Genomic DNA, 27361 nt, shown 5'->3' on the forward strand with positions numbered 1-27361 from the left:
CAGCTTGTCCCCTGGGCGGCATGCTTCCCGTCGCCATCTGCCCTATGTCGTTGGCAGTTTGAAGCTGGAAAAATATTTGGTCATTATTTGGTTGAAATGATTATGAAATGATGGACCTGAAAAAATTACTAGTGATTACCATCCGGTCATTATAGTAAGCTGCATGCAGCTCAACAGGTCGCTGCATCTGCTCCTCGTGCGTGAGATTTGTTGGTATCGTAGCTGGTTGACCGGCCAGGCTTGTACGCGTGCTGATGTAGTACCACTGCTTGTACGCTTGAGCTGTACTTCCATCGTACGGTCTGCAAAATTATATAATAACATCAACCGTTGTGATGAAAGCAAAGCATATTCACGCATCGTATGGTCATCGTAATAAAATAATGTAAATAAAATGTACCTAAGTTGATACACTATATCTGCTAGCGCTTCATTTTCCCACTTCTGTACCCATTGAATCTTGCGTTCCCTCCAATCGTAAAGACTCCAACCGTGGCCCATATTGGTTAGCCTGTAAATTATGTAACAAAGTGTGAGTTTAGTAAATTAAAAAGGACACTAACTATTTAGGGAGGTCACATCTTACTTATGGGTTTCCTCATCCGTACATCTTGGAAAAGGTGGTGGAATCTCCTGATACAGACCGAACTATCTCATGACACGCTCTGGGTTGTAAGGCTCAACACACCACATGAACAATAAGTAGCAGCGAGTCAGCCAGAATGCACTATCGGTCAACATGCCTGCTGTGATGGGTCGTATATCAAAGACCATCTGTACATGCTCCTGGGTCCATGGGTTCCATGTGACTACAGACTCATCAAGTGCCTCAAACTGCTGGTGGTATATAGGGTAACAATTTTTCGCAATACTTGGAGACCAATGTTTCCGTGCCTTTGTCCACCTGCTGGCCATAGTTACACAGCTGCCCTCGCTATAGTCGTATGGGTGTATGGGATTTATTATACGAGGTCGTCCTACAGGGAGGTATTCCCAGGACCACAACTGTAGAAACTCGTAGGGGACACAAAGTAACGGAGCTTTTTTTGCGAAGGAAGTTTTTTGTGTGGCATCACACAAGCCTCTATATGTATGAGATAGAATGGCAGAACCGAAGCTGTATTTTGGCTGCTCGGGTAAAGGTTCATCTACCATCTTCTCCACAATGTAGATGAGACCAGGGAGAAGTACGTCCCCGTGTGAATTTGGAAACATAACCCCGAGGAGCCACAACAAATACGCAAACAGATGTCTTTTCCTCGTCTCAGAATCAGCGAAGCTAGAAAAATTAAGAAAGTTATCATGAAGCCAGGGGAGTGGGATGCCACGAGGGCCACCAGTACATTGTGATTCTGGCATTGTCATCCCAAGACGGTCTGATATATTTTGTGTCCAAGTTTTAGACACTCGTCGAGAGACTAACGGCTCACCTCTAATTTGTAGAGCAAGGATCATAGAAACATCTTTCAGTGTAGGTGCAAGCTCCCCAAAACGAAAGTGAAAGGTGTGGGTTTCAGGTCTCCACCGGTCAACGAGGGATCTCAAAAGGGATGGGTCCGAACGTAACTGGGATGGGTCTTCGCTTGATGTGAGCCTAGCAAAAGCATGTAGTCCATAAGCGTCAAGGCGAGGAATGAAATAATTGTGTATTGGGCAGGTTTTCTTTACGGTTCGAAGTCTGAAACTCCGATAATCATGTTCTTTATTTGGGTTCAAAAATAGGTGGCAACGGTGGCCGGCGTCATGGGGCCCCTCCAAAAGCCGCGGCACTTCAGCCATAACCTGCACACAAACATACAAAAAAACACAAAGAGATTCAATAATACAAAGAGATTCAATTTAAAATAAATATAAATACAATAACACAATAATACAAAGAGATTCAATTTAAAATAAATATAAATACAATAACACAAAGAGATTTAATAATACAAACTGTTGGAGATCGTTGCAGAAATTAAAAAAATTCTACGCATCACCAAGAACATTCTATGGAGTCTTCTAGCAACGAGAGGGAAAAGAGTGCATCTACATACCCTTGTAGATCGCGAGCGGAAGCGTTCAAGTGAACGGGGTTGATGGAGTCGTACTCGTCGTGATCCAAATCACCGATGACCGAGCGCCGAACGGACGGCACCTCCGCGTTCAACACACGTACAGTTGGGGAAGAAGTCTCCTCCTTGATCCAGCAAGGGGGAGGGAGAGGTTGATGGAGATCCAGCAGCACGACGGCGTGGTGGTGGAAGCAGCGGGGATCTCGGCAGGGCTTCGCCAAGCTCAGCGAGAGGGAGAGGTGTCACGGGAGGGAGAGGGAGGTGTCAGGGGCTTGGGTGCGGCTGCCCTCCCTCCCCCCTCTTTATATAGGGCCCCTGGGGGGGCGCCGTCCCTTGGAGATCCAATCTCCAAGGGGGGGCGGCGGCCAAGGGGGTGGCTTGCCCCCCAAGCCAAGTGGGGCGCCCCCACCCCTAGGGTTTCCAACCCTAGGCGCAGGGGAAGGCCCAAGGGGGGCGCACCAGCCCAACAGGGGCTGGTTCCCCTGCCACTTCAGCCCATGGGGCCCTCCGGGATAGGTGGCCCCACCCGATGGACCCCCCGGGACCCTTCCGGTGGTCCCGGTACAATATCGGTGACCCCCGAAACTTTACCGGTGGCCGAAACTGGACTTCCTATATTCAATTCTTCACCTCCGGAGCATTCCGGAACTCATCATGACGTCCGGGATCTCATCCGGGACTCCGAACAACTTTCGGATTTCCGCATACTAATATCTCTACAACCCTAGCGTCACCGAACCTTAAGTGTGTAGACCCTACGGGTTCGGGCGACATGCAGACATGACCGAGACGACTCTGCGGTCAATAACCAACAGCAGGATCTGGATACCCATGTTGGCTCCCACATGTTCCACGATGATCTCATCGGATGAACCACGATGTCGAGGATTCAATCAATCCCGTATGCAGTTCCCTTTGTCAATCGGTACGTTACTTGCCCGAGATTCGATCGTCGGTATCCCAATACCTTGTTCAATCTCGTTATCGGCAAGTCACTTTACTCGTACCGTAATGCATGATCCCGTGACCAAACACTTGGTCACATTGAGCTCATTATGACGATGCATTACCGAGTGGGCCCAGAGATACCTCTCCGTCATACAGAGTGACAAATCCCAGTCTCGATTCGTGCCAACCCAACAGACACTTTCGGAGATACCCGTAGTGCACCTTTATAGCCACCCAGTTACGTTGTGACGTTTGGCACACCCAAAGCACTCCTATGGTATCCGGGAGTTGCACAATCTCATGGTCTAAGGAAATGATACTTGACATTTGGAAAAGCTCTAGCAAACGAACTACACGATCTTGTACTATGCTTAGGATTGGGTCTTGTCCATCACATCATTCTCCTAATGATGTGATCCCGTTATCAATGGCATCCAATGTCCATAGTCAGGAAACCATGACTATCTGTTGATCAACAAGCTAGTCAACTAGAGGCTCACTAGGGACATGTTGTGGTCTATGTATTCACACAAGTATTACGATTTCCGGATAACACAATTATAGCATGAACAATAGACAATTATCATGAATAAGGAAATATAATAATAACCATTTTATTATTGCCTCTAGGGCATATTTCCAATAGTCTCCCACTTGCACTAGAGTCAATAATCTAGTTACATTGTGATGAATCGAACACCCATAGAGTTCTGGTGTTGATCATGTTTTGCTCTAGGGAGAGGTTTAGTCAACGGATCTGCTACATTCAGGTCCGTATGTACTTTACAAATATCTATGTCTCCATTTTGAACATTTTCACGAATAGAGTTGAAGCGACGCTTGATATGCCTGGTCTTCCTGTGAAACCTGGGCTCATTGGCAAGGGCAATAGCTCCAGTGTTGTCACAGAAGAGAGTCATCGGGCCCGACGCATTGGGAATAACTCCTAGGTCGGTAATGAACTCCTTCACCCAGATTGCTTCTTGTGCTGCCTCTGAGGCCGCCATGTATTCCGCTTCACATGTAGATCCCGCCACAACGCTTTGCTTGCAACTGCACCAGCTTACTGCCCCACCATTCAAAATATACACGTATCCGGTTTGTGACTTAGAGTCATCCAGATCTGTGTGGAAGCTAGCATCGACGTAACCCTTTATGACGAGCTCTTCGTCACCTCCATAAACGAGAAACATATCCTTAGTCCTCTTCAGGTACTTCAGGATATTCTTGACCGCTGTCCAGTGTTCCATGCCGGGATTACTTTGGTACCTTCCTACCAAACTTACGGCAAGGTTTACATCAGGTCTGGTACACAACATGGCATACATAATAGACCCTATGGCCGAGGCATAGGGGACGACACTCATCTTTTCTCTATCTTCTGCCGTGGTCGGGCATTGATCCGTGCTCAATTGCACACCTTGCAATACAGGCAAGAACCCCTTCTTGGACTGATCCATATTGAACTTCTTCAATATCTTGTCAAGGTACGTACTTTGTGAAAGACCAATGAGGCGTCTTGATCTATCTCTATAGATCTTGATGTCTAATATATAAGCAGCTTCTCCAAGGTCCTTCATTGAAAAACACTTGTTCAAGTAGGCCTTTATGCTTCCCAATAATTCTATATCATTTCCCATCAATAGTATGTCATCCACATATAATATGAGAAATGCTACAGAGCTCCCACTCACTTTCTTGTAAACACAGGCTTCTCTATAAGTCTGTGTAAACCCAAACGCTTTGATCATCTCATCAAATCGAATGTTCCAACTCCGAGATGCTTGCACCAGCCCATAGATGGAGCGCTGGAGCTTGCATATCTTGTTAGCATTCTTAGGATCGACAAAACCTTCCGGCTGCATCATATACAATTCTTCCTTAAGAAAGCCGTTAAGGAATGCCGTTTTGACGTCCATTTGCCATATCTCATAATCATAGAATGCGGCAATTGCTAACATGATTTGGACGGACTTCAGCTTCGCTACGGGTGAGAAAGTCTCATCGCAGTCAACCCCTTGAACTTGTCGATAACCCTTAGCGACAAGTCGAGCCTTATAGATGGTCACATTACCATCTGCGTATGTCTTCTTCTTAAAGATCCATTTATTTTCTATGGCTTGCCGATCATCGGGCAAGTCAGTCAAAGTCCATACTTCGTTTTCATGCATGGATCCTATCTCGGATTTCATGGCTTCTAGCCATTTGTCGGAATCTGGGCCTGCCATTGCTTCTTCATAGTTTGAAGGTCCACCGTTGTCTAACAACATGATTTCCAGGACAGGGTTGCCATACCACTCTGGTGTGGAACGTGTCCTCGTGGACCTACGAAGTTCAGTAGTAACTTGATCCGAAGTACCTTGATCATCATCATTAGCTTCCTCTCTAGTCAGTGCAGGCACCACAGGAACATCTTCCTGAGCTGCGCTACTTTCCGGTTCAAGAGGTAGTACTTCATCAAGTTCCACTTTCCTCCCACTTACTTCTTTCGAGAGAAACTCTTTCTCCAGAAAGGACCCATTCTTGGCAACAAAGATCTTGCCTTCGAATCTGAGGTAGAAGGTATACCCAATGGTTTCCTTAGGGTATCCTATGAAGACGCATTTTTCCGACTTGGGTTCGAGCTTTTCAGGTTGAAGTTTCTTGACATAAGCATCACATCCCCAAACTTTTGGAAACGACAGCTTAGGTTTCTTCCCAAACCATAATTCATACGGTGTCGTCTCAACGGATTTCGACGGAGCCCTATTTAAAGTGAATGCGGCAGTCTCTAAAGCATAGCCCCAAAATGAGAGCGGTAGATCGGTAAGAGACATCATAGATCGCACCATATCCAATAGAGTGCGATTACGACGTTAGGACACACCATTTCACTGAGGTGTTCCAGGCGGCGTGAGTTGTGAAACTATTCCACATTTCCTTAAGTGTGTGCCAAATTCGTGACTCAAATATTCCCCTCCACGATCTGATCGTAAGAATTTTATTTCCCTGTCACGTTGATTCTCAACCGCACTCTGAAATTCCTTGAACTTTTCAAAGTTCTCAGACTTGTGTTTCATTAGGTAGACATACCCATATCTACTCAAGTCATCAGTGAGAGTGAGAACATAACGATAGCCAACGCGAGCCTCAACACTCATTGGACCGCACACATCAGTATGTATGATTTCCAATAAGTTGGTTGCTCGCTGCATTGTTCCGGAGAACGGAGTCTTGGTCATCTTACCCATGAGGCATGGTTCGCACGTGTCAAATGATTCGTAATCAAGAGACTCTAAAAGTCCATCAGCATGGAGCTTCTTCTGCGCTTGACACCAATGTGACCAAGACGGCAGTGCCACAAGTATGTGGGACTATCATTATCAACCTTACATCTTTTGGTACTCACACTATGAATATGTGTAACACTACATTCGAGATTCATTAAGAATAAACCATTAACCAGCGGGGCATGACCAGAAAATATATCTCTCATATAAATAGAACAACCATTATTCTCGGATTTAAATGAGTAGCCACCTTTATAGCCACCCAGTTACGTTGTGACGTTTGGCACACCCAAAGCACTCCTATCGTATCCGGGAGTTGCACAATCTCATGGTCTAAGGAAATGATACTTGACATTTGGAAAAGCTCTAGCAAACGAACTACACGATCTTGTGCTATGCTTAGGATTGGGTCTTGTCCATCACATCATTCTCCTAATGATGTGATCCCGTTATCAATGACATCCAATGTCCATAGTCAGGAAACCATGACTATCTGTTGATCAACGAGCTAGTCAACTAGAGGCTCACTAGGGACATGTTGTGGTCTATGTATTCACACATGTATTACGATTTCCGGATAACACAATTATAGCATGAACAATAGACAATTATCATGAACAAGGAAATATAATAATAACCATTTTATTATTGCCTCTAGGGCATATTTCCAACACAAACATATTCAATTTAAATTAATAAAAGTATAATACAAATATAAGTAGACATAGCGAGTACAGATAAATCAACATCATGCGGTGTTGTTCGCTCGATACGGGCATTCCCTACGTGAATCTCCAGGACACCTACAAACGCGGCATCGCCTTGGTTCTCCCATCTGGCTATGGTCCATGTCATTGCGATGACGCCTAGACTGACATCGTCCCTTGGCGGTTCTCATCAAGTCGGCGTTCGGAACCCATTTCAGCCCATCTAGCGACATCATTTTGTAGTTCATATCAATGCCCCAGGCCCAGAACTCACCGTTCCAAGTGTTGTACAGATTGTACATGTTGAAGTACGGTGATATGTATGGCTCAACACTGATTTTTTTGATCTGCAGCCGCCCGGAGCACATGACTACAAGGGCAGCCCTCAAGCTTGGGCTTGTTACACGTGCACTCACAGGACGTTGGGCCGAGGGTGACAGCTTGCTTTTTTGATCCTCTGTGGTGACCCTTAACGTACTTGGCTCGCACATTGACCTCCCACTTATTCCTAAGTGCGTCCACTTTCCTGCAGCCATGGCTTTGGGACTTCTTTGCTTTCTCGACCAGATGTCTTTGCATCTTCTCGGACCATGGCTTGTTCAATTCAACTTGTGCTTTAGCCACGGTAACCCTGTCTGCAAAGTATGACAGGGTCCGGTTCCAAGTTTCTTCAATTAGGGCTGTGATAGGCAAGGCTCTCACCCCTTTAAGAACACCATTGTACACCTCTGACATGTTGCTGGTCATTATTCCATACCGAGCCCCGGTGTCGTGAGCCTGCGCCCACTTGTACAAATCAGGGCAATTCTCGCCGATCCACTGGCTCAAATTTATGGCCGTCCTTCGAACCCTCCCGTCTTCTCTCTGCAGCAAGGCCGCGCGCTCGATCTCACCATTGATACCTGCCCAGATGGCATTCATTTTGGCTTCAGTTTTCTGCATGCACATCCTCTTGAATAACTTGAACCAATCCTTATTCTTGAATTTGGAGTAAAAGTTTGCTGCCAAATGCCGCATGCACGACCTTCCCTCTAGATCCGGCCACCCCCACTCTTCTGACGACTCCTTAATTATGTCGAGAGCACTTAATAATCCTGTGTTGCGATCAGAGATGATGCAAACACCTAAACGCTCTTTCACGACACCCATCTTCACGCAGCTCAGGAACCACAACCAGCTATCTTTGTTCTCGCTCTCGACCAGTGCGTATGCAATAGGAAGAAGCTGATTATTTGCATCTGCTGCAATCGCCACCAATAGTGTGCCCTTGTACTTTTCAATGAGAAAGGTACCATCAGCTGATAATACCGGGCGACAGTGCCTGAAGGCTTGTATAGTCTGGGCGAATGCCCAGAATAAGCGGTCCAGGATTAGCTCACCCGGGTTCTTTGGGTTCTGACGTTCTCTCCGCCAAACTTGAGTCCCCCTATTAGCACTTGCTATCTGATGAAGCATTCTGGGGGCATAAGAATAGGCCTCCTCATAGGTTCCATACAAGTTTTTGAATATATTTTCCTTCGCACGCATAGCCTTGCTGTAGCTGACAGGGAAGCCAATCTGATCTTCTGCATCTTTTTGCAAAGCCCTAACACTAATGTTGAGACTTCCCTGCACAATCGTTTCCATCACCTGTGCCACATATCTTGCCGTCACATTGCAGTGATTTGAAAGAGTCCCAGTTTGCTCACAGCTATGCTGCACTATTTTTGTGATATGCCATGACTGACATACCCAAGGCTTCAGTCTAGCGAGAGCTCTTCCGCAGCAACCTTTCGCGGTGTGGATGCATATGACCTTCAACTCTTTTTTATCAAACTGCTACACTTTTTGCTGGCGGTGGAGGGCGATTGCATACCTATTAATTGCTTGGTAAGCAGACTTCTTGTCTGGGAAAACCTGCCCAACCTCCAGGCTCCCCGCTTCTAGGCCAGAAACAGAGTGAAATTCATTTGTGATGCTCATATCCTGTAAAAACCCAGGTTGCAGTGACGCCGCGACCGCCCTCTGGGGAGGAACATCTTCTTCTTCGCTTGACTCAGAAGATGCGGAAGGGTGATCGTCATCATCGAGCGCCTCCGGCAATCCCTCCACGTGTTCACTCATGTCAACGGCCGCATACCAATATCACGTGTCATACACAGGCTGGTCTCCCATCGGTTCCGATGGGCCGATGCTAGGGGCTGATGTGATGGCCAACTCGACCTCACCGCCCCTGCTACTGCATCCGGCAACATCAGTGACTGAAATGAAGTCCACATACACCATCGGCTGACCAAACACTGGGTTATTGGGATTGCTTGCAAACCTCATGTACGACCCCCACGACTGATCACCTGTGACAGGCCGCAAACCCCAACGGGCAGCTGTCCCATCATTTGCTCCGTCAGCGACGAAGGCCTCTATTGTCATTTTTTCCCCTGCATCCCTGGGCCAAACACCGCTCGGATGCGCCTTCTGACAGCTGCGTAACCCACGTTCACCATGTCTCTAACTACAACTGTAGTCGACTCGCACAAGGACACATCCACCCCGAAAGGACCGTCCCGTAAGACGTTTCCATAGTACACTACTAAATTTTCCATAGTACCTAACCAAAATACATGTTTACATTTCAAACAATTAGTAACTGAACATTTAATGGTAGTACGATGACAACATTTACATATCAGACGACTAAAATAATAATCGTATTTTCGTTACAAATATTCATTTTGTTTTTAGAATCATTTGCTTAGACTTTCCGGGGTTGTTTGGTTAATGGGTATTTAGAGATCTTTTTTTTCTCTAACTCGTCTACGAGCGTCACAAACTAAAACTCTGTTTGCTTTTCTCCAACTACCCCAAAAATATCCTAAACTGATCCTCGTAACATGCAAAAACTGAGCTTTTGGAAAAACAACTATTAGTAAAAACTAATTTTCTTACAACAGGTTATGACAAAACCGATGGTAATTACTCGCTATCCAAACAACCACTAAACATAATAGTACGATAATAACATTTTAATATCATATGAGTAAAACATTTAATTTCTTCCGGCTTTATATAATTTTTTCATATCATACGATAACAATCATTTATTTACAAATAATAATATTTGCAGCGGCATGCACATTATTCACAATAGTACATCAATACAAAAAATGTTATCAAAATTACGGCGTCATTTTATAACTTAGCTCCAATATGGATGTGCTTGCGAATGCAATTAAGCGTCAAAATAGTTCCAATAAATATCCGTCACCAGTGCTATATGAACGGAGTCAACCTATTATCACATGAAAATCAATATTACACACGGATTTTTCTTCCTGCTATCAAAAGTATGAAAATAGCACTTGCATGTATGTGGTCATCACCTCAAAAGGGACAACGAAGATGGATACACAATTTCTTCAATCACGTCATCTCCTCCTTGTTTGCTACTAAGATGAATTATTTTACCTAATTACATACATCATTAAGTACATTAGCACCTAATCTTAACATATAAAATTTAGATTATTGCGACATAACAAAGTAGACCTACGGTTTCCTAACTATAGACTTATTAATAAACATACCACATGAAATGAACAATTACAGTATAATTTTTTCTTAATTACCGTATTAAGATTTCCCGCATGTCAATACTAATGGACGCACCTAACATTAATACAACATCTTCAACCTACTCTTCTAAAAAATAGTGTAAATGCTACATCTGTCGTCTGAAATTATTTCTAACCTCTAAGCACTACCATCGCATAGCTAATAACAAGCTAAAAGACGAACTAATTACCACCCTGCATGCACAAATAAATCAATGTATTGCAAAGCTCATACCTTAATCTTCAACTTCGTAGTTCACTTCGCTACACAAATCCTACTCCTGAAGCTCTAAATGACTCCAAAAAATAATAAAATAATACCTAACACAACAGAGAACACATAGTTATGAACTAAACAAAAAAGAGTACAAACTTCATGCATGCGAACGAAACCAACAAAAATGGATAGATCTTACCTTCGTCTATCTTTTCTTCAACTTCAGCATATTCAAAATCCAACTCTAAATCGCCCTAAATCACGAGTGAAAGTGCCTAGTCAGTTTTGCTTTCTCTCTGTTCTTGCACGCAGAGAGTAGAAGAGGAGGCAAGAGTGTGCTTGCGCACGGAGAATACGCATACTATATAAAAGGAAGAGCATCCCTGTAGTGTCGGCACAACAGGTTCCCACATCGTGTGAGTGATTCCCGCAGTGCCGTCAAATCCGCTGAGGCAAAAGAAGAAAAAACCGGAGTGATTCCCGGGCAGCAGCATCGCCAAAGCAACCAGTGCAGAGCACCGCTGAGTGTCGGCACTAAGGGTCAAAGTTCACAGATTCCCGCGCGTGGGAATGAGGGTTGTCTGCGTCGGAATCAGCGCCGTCAGCTGTCGCGCGTGCAGGAAAGATGCCGCCAGCAGCAGTGGCGGCAGGGCCCGTGCCTCGGCCCGCGCGCAGCAGCAGCTGTCGGCCAGCCAGGGACAGCGCCAGGGGCGGCCGCCTCCCACGGTGGCGGCAGGGCCCACCTGGCCCGCCCCGTTTCGTCGCGGCACGGTGAGTAGTTGGGATTCCTGTTCGGCTGGGTGGCCGCCTCCTGCGGTGGCGGCAGGGCCCGCCGCCTCGTGGCGTGGCGGCAGGTGCCACGTGTCGCCCGCCGCGGCTGCCGCCGCGGCTGCCGCCACCGCTGAGGGGGTCTTTTTTGTCAAATTGATCCACAGGTAGTCCTTTTTGTTAATTCATCTCGGTAGAGGGTCCTTTTGGACAAAAAATCAGATTTCTGTGGCGCATGTTTTCACGGTTGCCTGCAGGGCTGTCCTCCGCGCAAATGGGACTCGACGGCGCAGGCCGGTCGCTCAGGCGAGAGTAGGGCGACGAGCAGCTGCGGCCATGTATGTGAAATGCACTGACGAGCGTGGCTCAAACTCTAATTTCCGTCGCCGTCTTAATGCGTAGTTGATGTTCTTACCGGCCGCCGGCGATGCATGAGTTGATTACCGAGCCGGCGATGGCCGATGCATGAGTTGCATGGCTTTAAGAGCATCTTCACCCATTCGGTCCCCCAGGTGCTGAAAAAGAGTCACCTGGAGGCAAACTGGCGTTAGATTGGCGTGTGGGGTGACTCCGTTTCCGGTCGTTGGCCCACAGGTCGCCGCGGGCTCGGCGATATTCCGTACTAAATTATTGCAAATTCAGCAATTTAGCACGAACTCGGCGAAATTTCATTGAAATTTGTACGAAAAACATAAAAACATGCAAACTACGCCTACTACTACACCAAACTACGCCTAACCACTGCGCCCGCGTCCACCGCCCGCCATCCATATGCCGAGAAGCCTGTAGAAGCTGGTGCAGTCGTCGCTGTCGTTGTCATCGTCGTCGCGCGCCTCGCCGGTGCCGCCGCCGTCCCTGCTGCACCCCTGGCCAGGGTCGCCGACGCGCAGTGGGGCGCTAGACGGCCCGGCCTCGTCCTCCTCGTCGCTGTCGAGGACGATGACGCCGCCCTCCTCGCGCCCGCGGCATCGGGCCTGGACCTCCGCATATGCCCGGCGCTGGCGGCGCACCTGCTCGCGGACGTAGTCTTCCCTCGCCCATTTTAGGGTTTCGGCCGGACCAGGCGAAGGGAGCGTTGGGAGGGCCGGGCACCCTCGTTGATGACGAGGGCGCCGCTGCGGGTGCGGCGCCGGAGCGGCGTCTCCACCGGCTCTGGCTTGACGGGGCGGAGCGCCGGCGAGCCGGAGGAGAGCGAGCCGGAGCCCGACGACGAGGACGTCCCCGGCTCCATTCGCCGTGGCGTCCAGGAGCTGCCACAGCTGCGAGAGAAGGACGGCCGCGGCGGGTACTCGAGGCGCGGCACGTTGCCGGTCTCGATGTGATCGAGGACGGCCTCGAGGGTGCGGCCTGGCACGCCCCACCACTCGCGCCGCCCGTCGGTGTTGAGGCGGCCGCGGGGGATGATGCCGTTGACGGAGGCGGTCTGCTCTTGGCGGCGGCGCTCGAAGTATATCGTCCACAGCGTTTCGCTGTCGGCGGCGTACCTCGGCTCGTTCCGCTGCTCCTCCGTCAGGGACGAGCGGAAGCGGGCGATCTCGGCCCGTCGTGCCGCCCCTTCGGGCACCGGTGGCACCGGGACGTCGGCGACGATTAGCCTCCACGCCCCCGGTACACGCATGTCCTGGGGCGCCGGATACTCGGCCTCGTAGAGGAGGCGTGCCTCCGGCTCTTGGAGATGGCAGCGGCCGAAGCCGTTCGCCGCTGCGCTGTCGCCTGGAAACCTCTCGGCCATTTGCTCGTCGGCGGGAAGGGGGGAGAGTGTTGCTTTGTGCAGCGGATGCGAGGGGGGCTGGGAGCTGTGATGTTCGCCGTCGGGGAGGTCGCCTTTTATAGCCGCAGCGGGGCGGCGAGATGCTGCATGCTGGGCGACGCGTGGCGGGAGCGAGCGGGACGCGCGTTGGTGGCGCCTTCACTGCGCCGCCCATGAGGCATCAACGGGGGCTGACTGGTGCGGCAGCCTTGGCCAGCGTTTGCATTGATTCGTGCGGGAACCGAGGCGATGAGGACGACGAAGCGGCGTCTCGCTGACTCGGCGGGCCCATCCTCGTTCGCGCCAAAATCGCGTTCCCCCGCGCCCCCAGGCGCTCCCCAGCGCGCCGGGTTCGGCCTGGGTCGGTCGACGCCAATTTCGGCCCAAACCGGCGAAAAACGGGTTCCTGGGGCGCGACTGGGCCGATTTTTGGGCGCCGGCGCAAAAAAATTGTCGGAAAGAGTGGCCCGTGTTGGAGGCGCGGCTGGAGATGCTCTAAGATACAATCGATTTCATTGTGTAGTGGTAAAGTGCGCATCAATATTTTCCATGTAGATAGTGTGTTCAAGTCATGCTCGTGCGAGAGATCGCACTTCAACCAGTTTAGTCTCGTACCGCTTAAGGAGTGAAAGTTGGACCAACTTATAATAGGAAACATGTCCACTCTTTCAAAGATCACAGCGACTGCCTAATGGGCATGGGTTTAGTACCTAAGTTGTATTAGATTAGATTCTATTAGAAATAGATATTCAATGTTGTTTTAGAACTATCATTACACTTAACAAAAATATAATAATACAATATTACTGCCTGGCATATTTCCAACAATGGTTGGGCGGCTGACACGCGGGCCCGAGGGGACACCGAGCAGACGCGCGCCGCGGCCGTCTCATGTCCGCGTGGACATAAATTTAGATCGGTGTTTTTGTCTGTTTCAACCCAAACCAACACATGGGACCAAATGCATCGGCGCGTTGAAATTGCCTTCGGTACACGCTAGTGGGCCCAAAAGCCAAACCCAACGGTGCATACACGTACCGGCAGAGCCCATCTAACTGCCAACCACCCTCGATTCACCAGGAGGCTCACAGCCAGGAGCTTAGTAATTTTACTGATCGTAGTCTGTCCTTCCGAGACGATTTGCAATACTCCGTACAAACTCTTGACGGTGCAAGACCTCAGATAGGAATGACCAACTAACCTTGTTTTCTCAAAGTCTAGTTTAAGGATAATCGCAAGCATTATCATCCTTTTGAGCTTATGCGCGATTTCATTAAGACAAGGAACCTCTTCGAAAATAATCCGACCCTTAATAAAGGTCGTTCGAGATGTGTCGACAGTTTTAGCAGTAATAGAGACAAGCCTAAGCGCTTAGTATTTCACTACTAGCTTAAAAAGAACGTTGATGAGAGCTATTGGTCGGAATTCAGAATTTTATCAACCCCAATGATCTTAGAAATAAGCGCGAGGATAGCAAAATTTAGATGCTTAATATCGACGCACCCTAACGCGAAGCCATTATGATGCTAGCCAGCAGCGGCTTAAGAGCATCTGCTTCATCGACCTCAAACCACCGCAACCGTTTAGACCATGCAGTCCTGACATGTTTGGTCACCCAACACTATCCTGTATCGGTCCGCTCGCCGGTCCGGACGTTTTTTTTTCGCAAACCAGAGACAAAATGGCGGGGGTTTTAAGGGAGTTCGGACCACCGCCACATAGGATTCGGAGACCCCTGGCCCACTCAAATCCCCCTCACTGTCCCATTCTCTTCCACTCCACCCCATGTCCCCCTTGCTTTGCATCAGCATCCTCCTCCTCTGACGTCGACATTCTACCTCTCTGGCCGCCACAGCACCGAAGCGCCCGCTCGCCTTTCACGATGGCGTCGTCCACCCAGGACCAGTCCGCGGCCAGGTACTCCTCTCCGCCCCTTGTCGACGACGTCCATGGCCGACACCATGCCCGACAGGTGTTCGTTCAAATGCCTTTGAGCTTATTTTCAAACGTCATGTTGTTTTTCTAGAGTACGAAGGATGGCGGGGTACTCAACCATGAAGGATGAGTTGCTGTACGATGCATGATTGGCCGTATCCGTGGATTTTACATGCAGGAACAGAAGGGGGCTCTTCATTCATTTCCTCCTTGCAAAATAAGTTTATTGTTGACGGTGAACAGAACAGAAGGGGGCTCTTCATTCATTTCCTCCGTCCGTGGCCGTTGCCGTCTCTGGCGGCGATGAGGACGGGAGACGCCGCCGGTAGCGGGGGTGCAGGCCAGGAACCCGAGCGGCCTGCGCGCTTGCGTCGGCGCGGCCCGGAGACGACGGAGGCGAGTGTGCGATTTGTCCGCTGGACGCGGACATCCCTAGGTAACTGATTAACTCTCTTCAGACTTCAGCGTTCCTTCCATCTCCATCGCCGTCAGATTTTACTGGCTATCAGTGCATTACCAACGGAACTTCTAATCGACTTGTGTGCTATGCCAGTCGCCAAAAAAGTTATGCCTTGTGCATAGGATGTTGGCATTTGGTTCTGTCTTTGCCAAGAGGTGCACTATTCTCCAGAGAAACTCCACAGTGCAGCACACAACAGTGAGGCCGTCAGGTTCATTCATGACAAAAGGGGCGACCATTCAATTTCCAAGACGAAACATTGCATTGAACTCTGATGAAAGATGAACAATATGGGCAGGCGTTTATTCAGAGGCAACAACAAATGCCGCTGGCAAGAACCAGCAAGCACTGCCCAGGACCTCACAAATGTGCCGGAGACATCAAATTGCACACACTCCACGACCAGACCAAATGAAAACTACGGTAGACAGACAAATCATAACGCAGCCGACACTTCACCCTCCCGCTGAATGCGCCTCTTCATGCCCCATTGCACCGCGCTAGTTGTCGGAGCTCTCGCCGTCAACTGCCAATGGAACTGCAGCAGCCTGGATTCAAGAGGGAAAACGCATAAATCATAAGTGACAAGTGTCATGAAGTGGACACTGGTATACATTGCCCTCGGACAGTCAGATGACACTTACCAGGCTGCGGTACTTCAGGGCGTAGAACATCTCAAGGTAACGGCGAGTCTCACGCCTCTCCAAGTTGCTCACATACTTCCAGAACCCATACACGCCGGTCAGGGTCATCAGCCTCTCGGAGTACAGCTTCCAGGTGTACCTGATCATTCAGAAATTATAGGATCAATATTTGTTCAGGGACAGAACTTAGAACTATCTGGCAGGACAAAAATATTAGAGTCCATACTTCTCATAAATTCTCTTCAGGCCTCCTTCAGACATTTTGTCCCAGTAGCTTGGATCCTCGCTGCACTTCTCAAAGAAGTTGACCAAGATATCTGCGGCCTTGTCGCTGTGGTAAGGATCAATGTGCAGACCAGACACCCCGTTCACAATGATTTCAGCAGGGCCACCGTGGCATGTCGCAATCGTCGGCAAACCACATGTCATGGCCTCAATGACAGTCAGGCCAAACGCTTCATAGAATGCAGGCTAGAAACAATTGAAACAAGAGTTTAGTCCAGTGCAAACTCAAGGCTGTTTATTTTTTTCAAATGTTGATCACAGAAGAATATTAAGTGACATGGTGTATACCTGCACAAATGCACCCTTGGTGTCACAGATGTAGCGGTACAGCTCTCCATTGCGAACACGGTTCATCTGAGCGGAGATCCAACGGATATGGCCCTTCAGCTTGTACTCCTCAATGAGACTGTACATCCTCTTGAACTCGGCCTGCTCCTCCCTATCCTTGGACTCCTTGCCATGGTCACCAGCAACAATCACAAGGTTTGCCAAATCCTTCAGATGTGCATTCTTGCCGTACATCTCAACCAAGCCAGTCATGTTCTTCACACGGTCAAGACGAGCCATTGAAAAGATGATTGGCTTGTTCCTGTCCTTCAACACAAACCTGTAGAAAACAAATTTAAAATGGTTATGCTTGAATCAAAGGGCATGCATACCATACAGCAGAAAGTAAGCAAGTGTTTGGAACATTGAAGTCACTACTGTAAACCAGGTGAAACGCGCTAGTTATTACATCACATAGAGGTGAGTACTCACTTGTGTTCATCGTTCTCAACATCGCTGTACAGGAGCTCCTCAATTTCAGAGTGGAAGGCGGTGAGCCTCTTGTCAGTCTCAGTGTACGGGAAGTAGACAGTCATGTCTGCTCCAGGGGAGACGATGTTGAACTTAGGATCAAACACGTCAATCCCATGGACAACCCGGTACAGATCAGGAAGGGTGAAAGCAATGTGAGACTCATATTGGCCCACGCTATCCTTGCTGCAAAAACAAAAGAGGGAAGCATCAGATAAACGTTCTGGTACCGTCACAGCCAACAATGTTTCTACTGAAAATATAGAGATTTACCTTCCAGCAATTTCCTGGAATGTGCTGGTAATGATGAAATCAGTGTGGTTCATGGCAATCAGGTCAGCTGTGAACTGGCATGAAAAGTGATACTGGCTGTCGAATTTGTCCAAGTAGATGTCTGAGTTGGGGTACTTGGTTTTCTCCAAGGCATGGGCAATGGTGCACTGTATTCATGTACAAGAGAAATCATAAGTAATTTAGCTAATCAAAAATACAAGACTGATGTATACAGTACAACAAAACCGACCGACCTGGGTAACTCCCAATTTATGGGCAAGTAGAGTGGCCACAAGGTTACCATCACTGTAGTTGCCAATGATCAAATCAGGCTTGGTCTGCATTTCTCTCATGAGTTCGTTTGCAACATCCTGTGACAAAACATGCATGATCTCAGAATACAGATACTATGTTCAGCTCTGTAGGACGCTCTGTCGAACAAAACATTTACCTCGGTGTATGTCTCCAGGTACGGCCAGACATCAAAACGCGAGATCCACTTACGGAGGATCCCATTCTCAGTTCTAAATGGAACACGGAGAATGTCAGTGTGCTCGGTTCCAATAACCTTCTCAAGGCGCTGGCCACATGTAGTTCCAACAGCATCAGGCAACAACCTGGTGACCTGCATAAATTAAAATTGGGTGGGCACATTTACCAACAGCACACTGACAATGTCATAGAAATTGCAACATCCAACATTGTTATGACAAACATACAATGAGGATCTTAGGAGTTATGTCAAGGCCTTGTTGCTTAATCCTCAGAAGCATCTCATTCTCCAAAGCCCGGACTTGATCTAAGATGTACACAACCTGTAAAACAGTACCATGGCAGATTCAGAACCAGAAAGCTTAGAAGTAGTAGCTGACAGAAATTTGATTTTAAGCAGCTTTACCTGGCCACCGGTATCAGGGTATCCCAACACATTGGATTGAGCAAAGTATCCATGTGGAGACAGGATGACAACATTGAACATCATCGGAATGGTGCCAAGGAACTTCTCCAAGCTGGCCGGATCAGGGGCCTCAAGAAGGTCAAGAAGCAAATGGATGGTGTCATGTACACGCTTTGCGGTGTCACCCCAACCCTTCTCCAAGCCAAGCTCTTGGAACCTGCAATTCAAACCGTAAGCAGCTATTCCATTTGCAGTACTTTCACCTTGGCTACATGGTAAGGGCAAGTTGCATAAAAATAACCTGTGGTTGAATTCAGAGCTGGGAGTGTCTTCAGGAATGCTAACTAGATACTCTTCTGCCTTCCTAAGGGCTGACTGGAGGCCACGAAGGCTCTGAATTCTGTCGTTCAACATCATTGTCTGTAATTGAAAATGACATTTCATTATCGAGAGGGCATGGATCAAATCATTAAGCGGTTCTTTCTAGCATGTCATGTTCATAAGTGATTTATGAATTCAAGAAGATTGGTTCCACGTATTGGAAGCTTACCGTGCCCTTGTAGTTATGGGCTTTCAGGAAGTTGAGCAGTGGGTAGAGGCTCTCCTTGTCCTGGAACAACTTGGAAGACAGGTGACGGTTAAGGAACTGCACCCCGTTTCCGATGGACTTGGACATGGAAGGGCGCGGGAAGGAGGCGTTGAAAGGCTCAAAATCAAGCTCAAGCACAAACTTGCTGCTGGCACTGTTGTCAAGAAAAAGACACAAGGTTATTCACTACAAGTAGAATGTAAAATTCACCTACAACTGGTTAAGATTTCATCCTGGGACTTACTGCTCATCAACAAGCTGTTCCTTGAATGCCAAGTACTCAGAAACAGTCAGCTCTTCAACAGCGAGTTCACTAACATTCACCCGAATGTAGTCCCAGACACCAGGCCTGGGCCTGATGGCAAGTGCAACCCATGGGGGTAGCACAATTGCTTCCTACATTTATATCAAGGAAGGATATTAGAATAAAATTCAACTGGCAGGCAATTGAGCAGTTAAGTCGCAGGTGTTACCTGTGCAGCACGGAGGATGTCTTCAAAGGGTGCATACTTCTCCTTGTCGGATTCGAACAGTTCGTCAAACTCAGCGAGCAGCTGGTGGCGCTGGAGCATGCCTTTGCCCTGGTGAACATACCTGCGAAGAGTGGTATTTTCAGAAAAAAGAAAGAGTGCTTCACCTCATATTTTTCGTACAGCTGAACTATGCAAGCAGCACTACCCTGTCTACCAGATTATACTGAAGTCTTGTCTAGCTTAGAACAAACAACATTTCAACATGATCCAAATTCCTCTAGTCCTGACTATGACGTACCAAAGATATGCATGCATCACCTTCTAATGCTGATTTTGATGTACTAAAAACTAAATAAAGATGAGAATGAAACTTGCACCATGTCAACACGATTTGGATCCATAACAGAGGTTAGTTTCACATACAGGTAGACATGTTTTGAGATCCTCACCTGGAAAAGAGTGCAATGAGCTCATTGGGGTGGGAGGAGAAGGTGGCACCAAGGCGCTCCCTGAGGCTGTGGAGGCGAGTCAGCTTGGCAGCCATGGCTCAGGACACAAAACTGCAAAGCAAGGTAAAGATTTAGCAGTCAGCCTTGGAGAATCAGGACATTTACTTGCCCAAGAACCACAAGTCAACAGCCACTAGGATATCAACACTTCATATTACTGCAGGACGCAAAAAAAAAAAAAAAAAAAAAAAAAAAAAAACTGGAAATCAAGACTACTCAGAGATTTTACCAAGACTAGTAAAATCTTACAGATCGAAGAAATCAAAGTAACGGAAAGGTAAAGCGAGCATTAATCTTGCGCCAAACTTAACCAAGTACTCCTGATTCCACACCAAACCAGTCGTTCTCTGAAGATGTTTCTAAAGAAAAAAAAAGGGGGCAAACTTGAGCAAGCGTGTTTGCTGATTATTTTTAGATCATTGATGCGACTAAGGCCGCAAAATGGCAGACAAAACCCGAGACACATTCCTCAGGCAAGATCCCAAGCTAACCAAAAACTTACGCTTGACCAAAAATCTCCTTGAGAGAGCTCTCACTAAACTTTTCCAACTGGCTCGGAGTAAAAATTTGGGGAAAAGAAGAGGAAGAGTCCGCTCATAAACCGTGCGAGGAATCTAGGAGGGATTCGGAGCAGAGAAGCCGAAAAACGCGTCAGCAAGAACCCGGGCGGGATTGAGGTGACGCCCCACCAGAAACGAACCGCAAGAAGTGCAAGAAACCCCCGGGGAAAAAGCAGCGGAGCAAGAAACTGGTAGCGATCAAAGCGAGTGACTACCAGATTTCCGGCGAGATTAGCTACGAATCCAAGCAAAAGCACACCTGAGCTCACGGAACGAAGGAAAGAAGTGGCTGACACCAGAGGCGCGGACAGACATACCAATGGGGGAGCAGTGCAGGCAGCGGAGGGGAGAGGCCAAACGGAGGAGGGTTTGTGCAAGATCCAGGAGGACAAATAAATAGGCAGTAGGGGACGGAGCTAAACCCAAACCCCGAGTGGTGGCTAGCTAGCTAGAGTATTGGTGTTGGTAGGGCCGCCTCAGCTCACAAGCTGACATGACATAATGGATAACACCGAATTATTCCTCTGCTCCAATTGAAAAATACTGGCAGTACCTATCTAATGGTGTCACTAATTGCGCAGGGATCCAGTTAGCATATGCTGTGCCGTCTGATGGCTGCTTTTCCCTACAGCTGCAAGCTTTTTTCGTGAGAGCATAAACTGCTGCAGGTCGATCGATTTGGACAGGTACAGGTGCAGTGGACTCAGGGAGTGGATGGGGGAGAGCCGAGCGGATGGGTTCTCTTTTTCAACCTATTGAAATATCAATATGGATTAGGTGGGGAGCAGGGAAAAAGATTGGGGATTTGACGGCGACGGGCCTAATTTACCTCGCAGTCACCGGCACACGCAATGAGATTGTCTGTCGTAGAACAAAAGCAAAAAAAGCTAGGGGATTTCTTCACCCGGCATTAACGGGCGGGGCCCTACCACAACAACAACAAATCCACAATCTAGAAGCTTGGTCTACAATCCAGAGGCCAGGGGGGATCCGGGAGAGAGAGAGAGAGAGAGAGAGAGAGAGAGCATAAAGGGCATGTGCCGAAACGGTGGGGAAACACCAAGGTGGTGGTGGTTTTTAACGGACCCCAACCAAGTGGCAATTTCTTTGGTGCTATACTAGGAGATCATCTGCATAGTAGTAGCACAATGGACGGAGCATAACGAAAAGTTGGTAGGAATAATCTTTCTGTAGCAGAAAAAAAGCAGCGGTTCTTGTTCTTGCGAAAGGAAAAATGCACTTGAGATGCCCGTCCGGACAGCGACGGCGCCCGGACAGCCCTACGTTCGGAACAAGAAGAAACAGGCAGAGGGCATCGCATCTCTTTCATTCGCTAGAGGGAAAAACAAACAAGATGCCAAGAAGAAAGCGGTTTTTGCTTCCGTAATAGAAAACCAAACCGAACATGTCCTACAAACTCTAATGACTGTCATTGCATTGCACTGAACAGATAAAGCAGTGGAGATACCCAAGGCACATTACCTTTGCGAGAGAAGAAGAGCACCAACACGGACGAACGTGAGAAAGATGAACGGCTTGTGTGGCAGATGACGGGGATGGGAATGTGATGAGGTGTGGATTGCAGGTGCAGGAGGCACGCGTTTTATAGTGCCCAGAAAGAAATTAATCCTGGCCTGCGCAGCAAGCCAAGCCATGGACGGACGACGGGCCGTGGTTTTGATTGCATTCCATGTTCTGCATTCCCATGGGCGCCGCCGACCCGGGGACGGAGACCAGACCCAAGGAAGGGTGGAAAGCGCGGCGACTCACATGGTAACTGATCCAAAACCGCGGGGGGTGGAGGCGGCTTCCGGTTTTCGCACGATCCCCGCCTCGTTTCTTGGTTTTTTATTACTACCCGTACCCCGAGAGTGGCCGTGACTTTTCGTTTCTTGCAGGGTCGACGAGCGCGATTGGGTGGCGGGGCTTTCTGAAACCGCCGGTGGGTTTTTTTCTTTTCTTTTCTTTGGGGGCAAGAAAGAAAAGAAAAGTCGCTTTCGTTCGTTCGCTCGTTCGCGGCTGTTTCTTTCCACGAGAGCTGCTGCACAGCCGCGGCCTGGCCTGCGGGTGGCGTGCCTGTGCCTGTTTCTGTTTGTGTGCATGAACTGGACTGCGCGCGGAAGCAGGGACGGGCAGCGATGCAGTTTGCGGGCCAGACCGTCTCGATTTCGTGCGTGCGGCAGGTGAGCGTTGCTTCTTTGAAATAACTCGTGAGGAGCTAATACGTACGTGCTTCTGGATCGTTCCACGCGATTTTGGTTTGTCATTCAAGTCCGGTCAGAGCTGCACAAAGTTGGTGCGGTGTGTGCCCCATCGTTTTGGTATACACGTACAAGTGCACGGCCGCACAATAATGGTACCACGCTCTTTGAACTCCGAGGATTGCACGTTTTGGACGAAAAACGGTCAAATGCTTTCTTAGAGCATCTGCAGCCGGCGTCTCAAACCCGCCTCGTACACCCGCGCAACCCGCATCGCTGTCGGGCTGCCTCCGGACTCGCTGGAACCGGAGGAGGAGCGGCTGTCGAGCTTTCAACATGGAGCAGGCGGAGGCGGACTTCGTCATCACCTAGTCCGGCGAGATGGCAGAGCAACAGGCCATCCTGGAGTCCATCCAGGATGAGGTCTATGTGAAGACCAACCGGGCGTTCCTTCGGCAGGAGCAGACGGAGTCCGACACACTCTTTGCCGAACTCGACGCGGAGATAGAGGCGGATGAGGCCAGAGCGGAGCAGCCGGAGGAGGCAGAGATGCAGCTGCCGCCAATCCTGCCGGAGCCGGGCACGGAGATCGTCGACACCTCCGACGATGAGTAGCTAGGTGATCCATGTAGTACGTAGGTTATTTTGTTTGCATTGCCTTTGTAAGGATTTAAGAATCTAGTATGAGATGATGCAACAAGTGAGATTTGAGGCGTCGATTATTGCCCCATATTTGTCCTATGTGGCTGTAGATGCTCTTATGCATAGTAATACATCTCGTGTAACATAGGTTTTTTTCATAGAATCCTTCTAACATAGTTTCCTCATCTCGAGCTAAGGTTAGATGATGTAGACATCAACAGATCGTCCAAAGAAAAGATTAAAGAAATAGAAGAAAAGTCTGGTTTTCTTATCAGCGTATGTCATCTTCAAGCTCCGGGACAAAATGCTAGACCTTCTTGTCGATGAATGAAATATATGAAGCTTCGATAGGCGTTTGATTTGGCGGACATAACTTTTCTCTATCACATATCGTCGAGTGAAGTATGAAACCTAAGAGCATATACAGCTGGATATCTCAAACCCGCCTCACACATCCGTGCGGACCGCTCGGTCACTGTTCGGTCATAATTTTTTGACCCAGACGATCTCCTTAAACGTCCAGGCAAACCGGCACCCCCATGTCTAGCCCAAATATGGGGTAGATATGGGGACGCCCGGGCACGCCCGACCCCACCTTAAATTGAACCAAATCCACCAAATTCTTCCTCCTCCTCCCGCTGCCCTCCAATCATTCCTGCGCCCGGACCCTCGCCGTCCTCCATCCTTTCTCCCAATCCTCGCCTCCCATCCGTATCCACCGCCGGAGATGTTGTCCAGCTCGACCCACACCGCCGCGATGGAGAAGCAGTTTGTCTCGTCCGTCGGCGGTGCCAATTCGTCGGCTGCGACTTGCAAGACAGAGAACGTCGCCCGCAAGTTGCGGCGACGCCGACAACGAGAGAGGGAGGCGGCGGCGGCGGCGCAGGGGGGTTCGAACGTGGTGGAGCAGCTGTCTCCTCCGCCGCGCCCGGATCCCCGCACCCCTTCCCTCCAAGCACCATCGCAGATTACGTCGTCTGACCCCATTGGGACAGAGTATGATTCGACCGCCGGCTGGCCATTTCAGTGAGCTTTCCAACCACGCAGATGCCGGCGGTCGACTTGTGTGATTCGCCGCAGCTCGTTCATGCACGGATGAGCAGGGGCTCCGACAGTGCCCGGGCTGCCCTCGACATGTTCGACGGAATGATCGAACAAGAGTTTTTCTGCGTAAAATCCTTCTAGCATAGTTCCGTCATCTCGAGCTAAGGTTAGATGATGTATACATCAACAGATCGTCCAAAGAAAATATTAAAGAAATAGAAGAAAAGTCTGGTTTCCATATCAGCGTATGTCACCTTCTTGTCGATGAATGGGATGTATGAAGCTTCAATATGCGTTTGGTTTGGCGGACATAAATTTTCATCTATCACATATCGTCGAGTGAAGTATGAAACCTAAGAATGTTAGGCTTATATTTCAGTGAATATAACAAATAAACCGTGTGCACAACTTATGGATAGGTGTATTGTTTTCCAGAGCACACTTGGCTAGAGATATCTTGGCATGCCAATGGAAAATTGTGCCACAAGTTTGAAAGTATATCGCTGGTTTTTCGATGCTGGAAACTTACGTATACCTCCTAGAGTTTGAGAATGGAACACAACAAATTCAACGCAGGACCATCTAGATAAGCTCAGGAAGAAATTGACCCGCCTCTACGAACAATAGACGTGGAAACGGGGCCACGAGTCATGCAACCACACAACAATTTGCAATTGCTTTCGTATTTGCGTCTCTCTGAATTTCATTTTGTGCCCCCTAGTTGACGCACGGAGTTCTTTCATAACTTCTTGACTCTCGGATATTAAATTCAGTCATTAATTTTACTAGATTATATTTCAAATCCCACACTAAAAAGTATTCCTTTTTATTTTATTTGTGGGAAACGTATGTGGCTGGGTCCGTGCGCTTTTTGGGATACATGAGTATATTTTATCCTTGCATTTTTTTCACTTTATGTTAATCTGATTAGAGAAGGAAAGAGAAGTTGAAGTTTTATTTACGAATAAGGCTCTGCATTTATATCAAAACACTACCAACAATACAAGGCATTCCAAAACAAAAGAATTACAGCCGCGGTCTTTGGCTCTGGAGGGAAACCTCAGATCCGCTGGGTCGGGCGATGGAGGCGTCTTCACGTCTTTCTCCTCTTTGAGGGCATTGTCTCGGAGCCGGCTACGGCTGGGAGACTGGTGGATTGCGGCAATTTCGCTACGTGGTTTGCTGAGGTGGGACGCTGGTTTGTATTTGACAACGATGATATCGTCGAGAGGAGCTCGGGTCGCGGCGTGGACTTCGGTAGTCGGTTCTTCCCGGCGTGGCCGAGGTGCTCTCCTGAGGGCACGGTCGGGCGAAGTCCTGCATATTTCTCTGATGAGGCTCGTCGTCAAAGTTGGAGCTGTCGGTTGCTTGCGCGGGTGGCCATCCGGTGGCATTGTGCCGTCGTGGCTTCTATGCAGCTGTTTGCGGGTTGGCTTCAAGTTTGAAGCTCTATGGCGAAGTCGGAGTCGCTCGTTCGAGGCAACCGGTTATACGATGATGCTTGCGACTCCTTGACGAATGCCTTTCTCCTTTGCAGCTTTGTGTCCCACATCGGTGGCCAGGTTGGCCGGTGGTGTCCATGTCATGTGGTTTGAGTTATATCGGTTTTAGTCCGGTTTTCCGCCGATTAACCGGACAATTCTCTTCTTAACCGATGAAAATGATAAATCTTTTGCCTTGTTTAAAAAAAATTTACAGCCGCAGAGGGAAGGGGAGGCGGCTTCCGGTTTCCGCTCGCAAGACCTGCGTCGTTTCTTGTTTTTCTTTTATTACCTCGACTCGATCGAGGGTGGCCGTGATTTTTCGTTTCTTGCAGGGTCGACGCGCGCGATTGGCTGGCGGGGCCTTTCTTTTCTTTGGGGGCAAGAAAAAAGAAAGAAAAAGTCGCTTCCTTTCTTTCTCTCGCGGACTCCTGTTTATGTGCACGAGAGCTGCTGCGCAGCTGCAAGCGTGCCGGTTTGTGTGCATGGACTTTCTGCGCGCGGAAGCAGGCACGGGCACAAGCCGACGGCCGGTCAGGGCTGCAGTTCGCGGACCAGGCCGGGTTTCGTGCATGCGGCAGGTGAACGTTGCTTCTTTCTTTCAAATAACACACTCATGGGTAAGCTGCCACTACTTCTGAATCGTTCCACACTATTTTCGTTTCTCATTCAAGTCTGGTCAGAGGTGTACAGAGTTGCTGGTCTAGTGCATGCCCCGTCGTTTTGGTATACAACTGTACAAGTGTGCGGCCGCACAACGGTACCACGCTCTTTTTTTTAATTAAAAAAAAGGCAAAAGGAAATATATTAAGTACCACAAACCCTTAAAATAACCACCCTCACAGAAATCAAAAAATACATCCAAATCCTTGTGGTTGCCCAAGTCTTCTTCCTCCAACAATAAAATCGAAAACCCCTGAATTTTGCTTTTATCGGTCCACAGAGCGGTCCGGACGAGATTTCTCCCGTAAACCGGAGACAAACGTGAGTGTGCGCGGGGGGGGGGGGGGGGGGGGGGGGGGGTGAGGGAGTCCTGGACTAGGGGGTCCTCGGGCGTCCGGCCTGTTGGACATGGGCCGGACTAATGGGCTTGAAAGATACAAGACCGAAGACTCTCTCCCGTGTTCGGATAGGACTCTCCTTGGTGTGGAAGGCAAGCTAGGCGTCCAAATATGAAGATTCCTTTCTCTGTAACCGACTTTATGTTACCCTAGATCCCTCCGGTGTCTATATAAACCGGAGGGCTAGGTCCGTAGAGGCCAATAC

General features: G+C 48.6%; 2 protein-coding genes and 1 long non-coding RNA gene across 4 annotated transcripts; all 3 read right to left on the reverse strand.

Moving 5' to 3' along the window:
• Positions 1-145: 145 nt before the first annotated feature.
• LOC120969912 (uncharacterized) lies at positions 146-1938 on the reverse strand. The gene is made up of 3 exons (XR_012190225.1): positions 587-1938; positions 401-511; positions 146-302 (listed from the first exon to the last, which is right to left on the reverse strand). It is a non-coding gene; the product is annotated as an uncharacterized lncRNA (long non-coding RNA).
• Positions 1939-7305: 5367 nt separating this feature from the next.
• On the reverse strand, positions 7306-8604 carry LOC120968115 (uncharacterized). The gene has a single exon (XM_045231344.1). It carries the CDS (start codon positions 8602-8604, stop codon positions 7306-7308), a length of 1299 nt encoding a protein of 432 aa, XP_045087279.1.
• Positions 8605-15941: 7337 nt separating this feature from the next.
• LOC109759549 (sucrose synthase 1) lies at positions 15942-21354 on the reverse strand. 2 transcript variants are annotated; one of them, XM_020318370.4, is made up of 16 exons: positions 21045-21354; positions 20108-20218; positions 19659-19779; positions 19430-19581; positions 19147-19339; positions 18898-19016; positions 18597-18813; positions 18418-18513; positions 18150-18323; positions 17953-18069; positions 17699-17865; positions 17387-17611; positions 16916-17234; positions 16569-16813; positions 16343-16481; positions 15942-16246 (listed from the first exon to the last, which is right to left on the reverse strand). In XM_020318370.4, the coding sequence occupies exons 2-16, from the start codon at positions 20200-20202 to the stop codon at positions 16199-16201; spliced, it is 2427 nt and encodes an 808-aa protein (XP_020173959.1). In that variant the 5' UTR covers positions 20203-20218; positions 21045-21354; the 3' UTR covers positions 15942-16198. The 2 variants fall into 2 exon arrangements, with proteins under 2 accessions (XP_020173959.1, XP_073359434.1); XM_073503333.1 differs by having other exon boundaries at positions 20987-21093.
• Between the last annotated feature and the right edge of the window lie 6007 nt (positions 21355-27361).

This window comes from Aegilops tauschii, chromosome 7 (assembly GCF_002575655.3).
Source record: "Aegilops tauschii subsp. strangulata cultivar AL8/78 chromosome 7, Aet v6.0, whole genome shotgun sequence".
Classification (NCBI taxonomy): domain Eukaryota; kingdom Viridiplantae; phylum Streptophyta; class Magnoliopsida; order Poales; family Poaceae; genus Aegilops; species Aegilops tauschii.

Excerpts from the sequence above, each read along its gene's own strand:
- LOC120968115 (XM_045231344.1), bottom strand. The coding sequence starts at position 8,604 with ATGGAAACGATTGTGCAGGGAAGTCTCAACATTAGTGTTAGGGCTTTG.
- LOC109759549 (XM_020318370.4), bottom strand. The coding sequence starts at position 20,202 with ATGGCTGCCAAGCTGACTCGCCTCCACAGCCTCAGGGAGCGCCTTGGT. Across the intron at positions 19,582-19,658 it reads ACATCCTCCGTGCTGCACAG|GAAGCAATTGTGCTACCCCC; the intron begins GTAACACCTGCG and ends ATATAAATGTAG. Across the intron at positions 16,482-16,568 it reads CTGAAGAGAATTTATGAGAA|GTACACCTGGAAGCTGTACT; the intron begins GTATGGACTCTA and ends CTGAATGATCAG.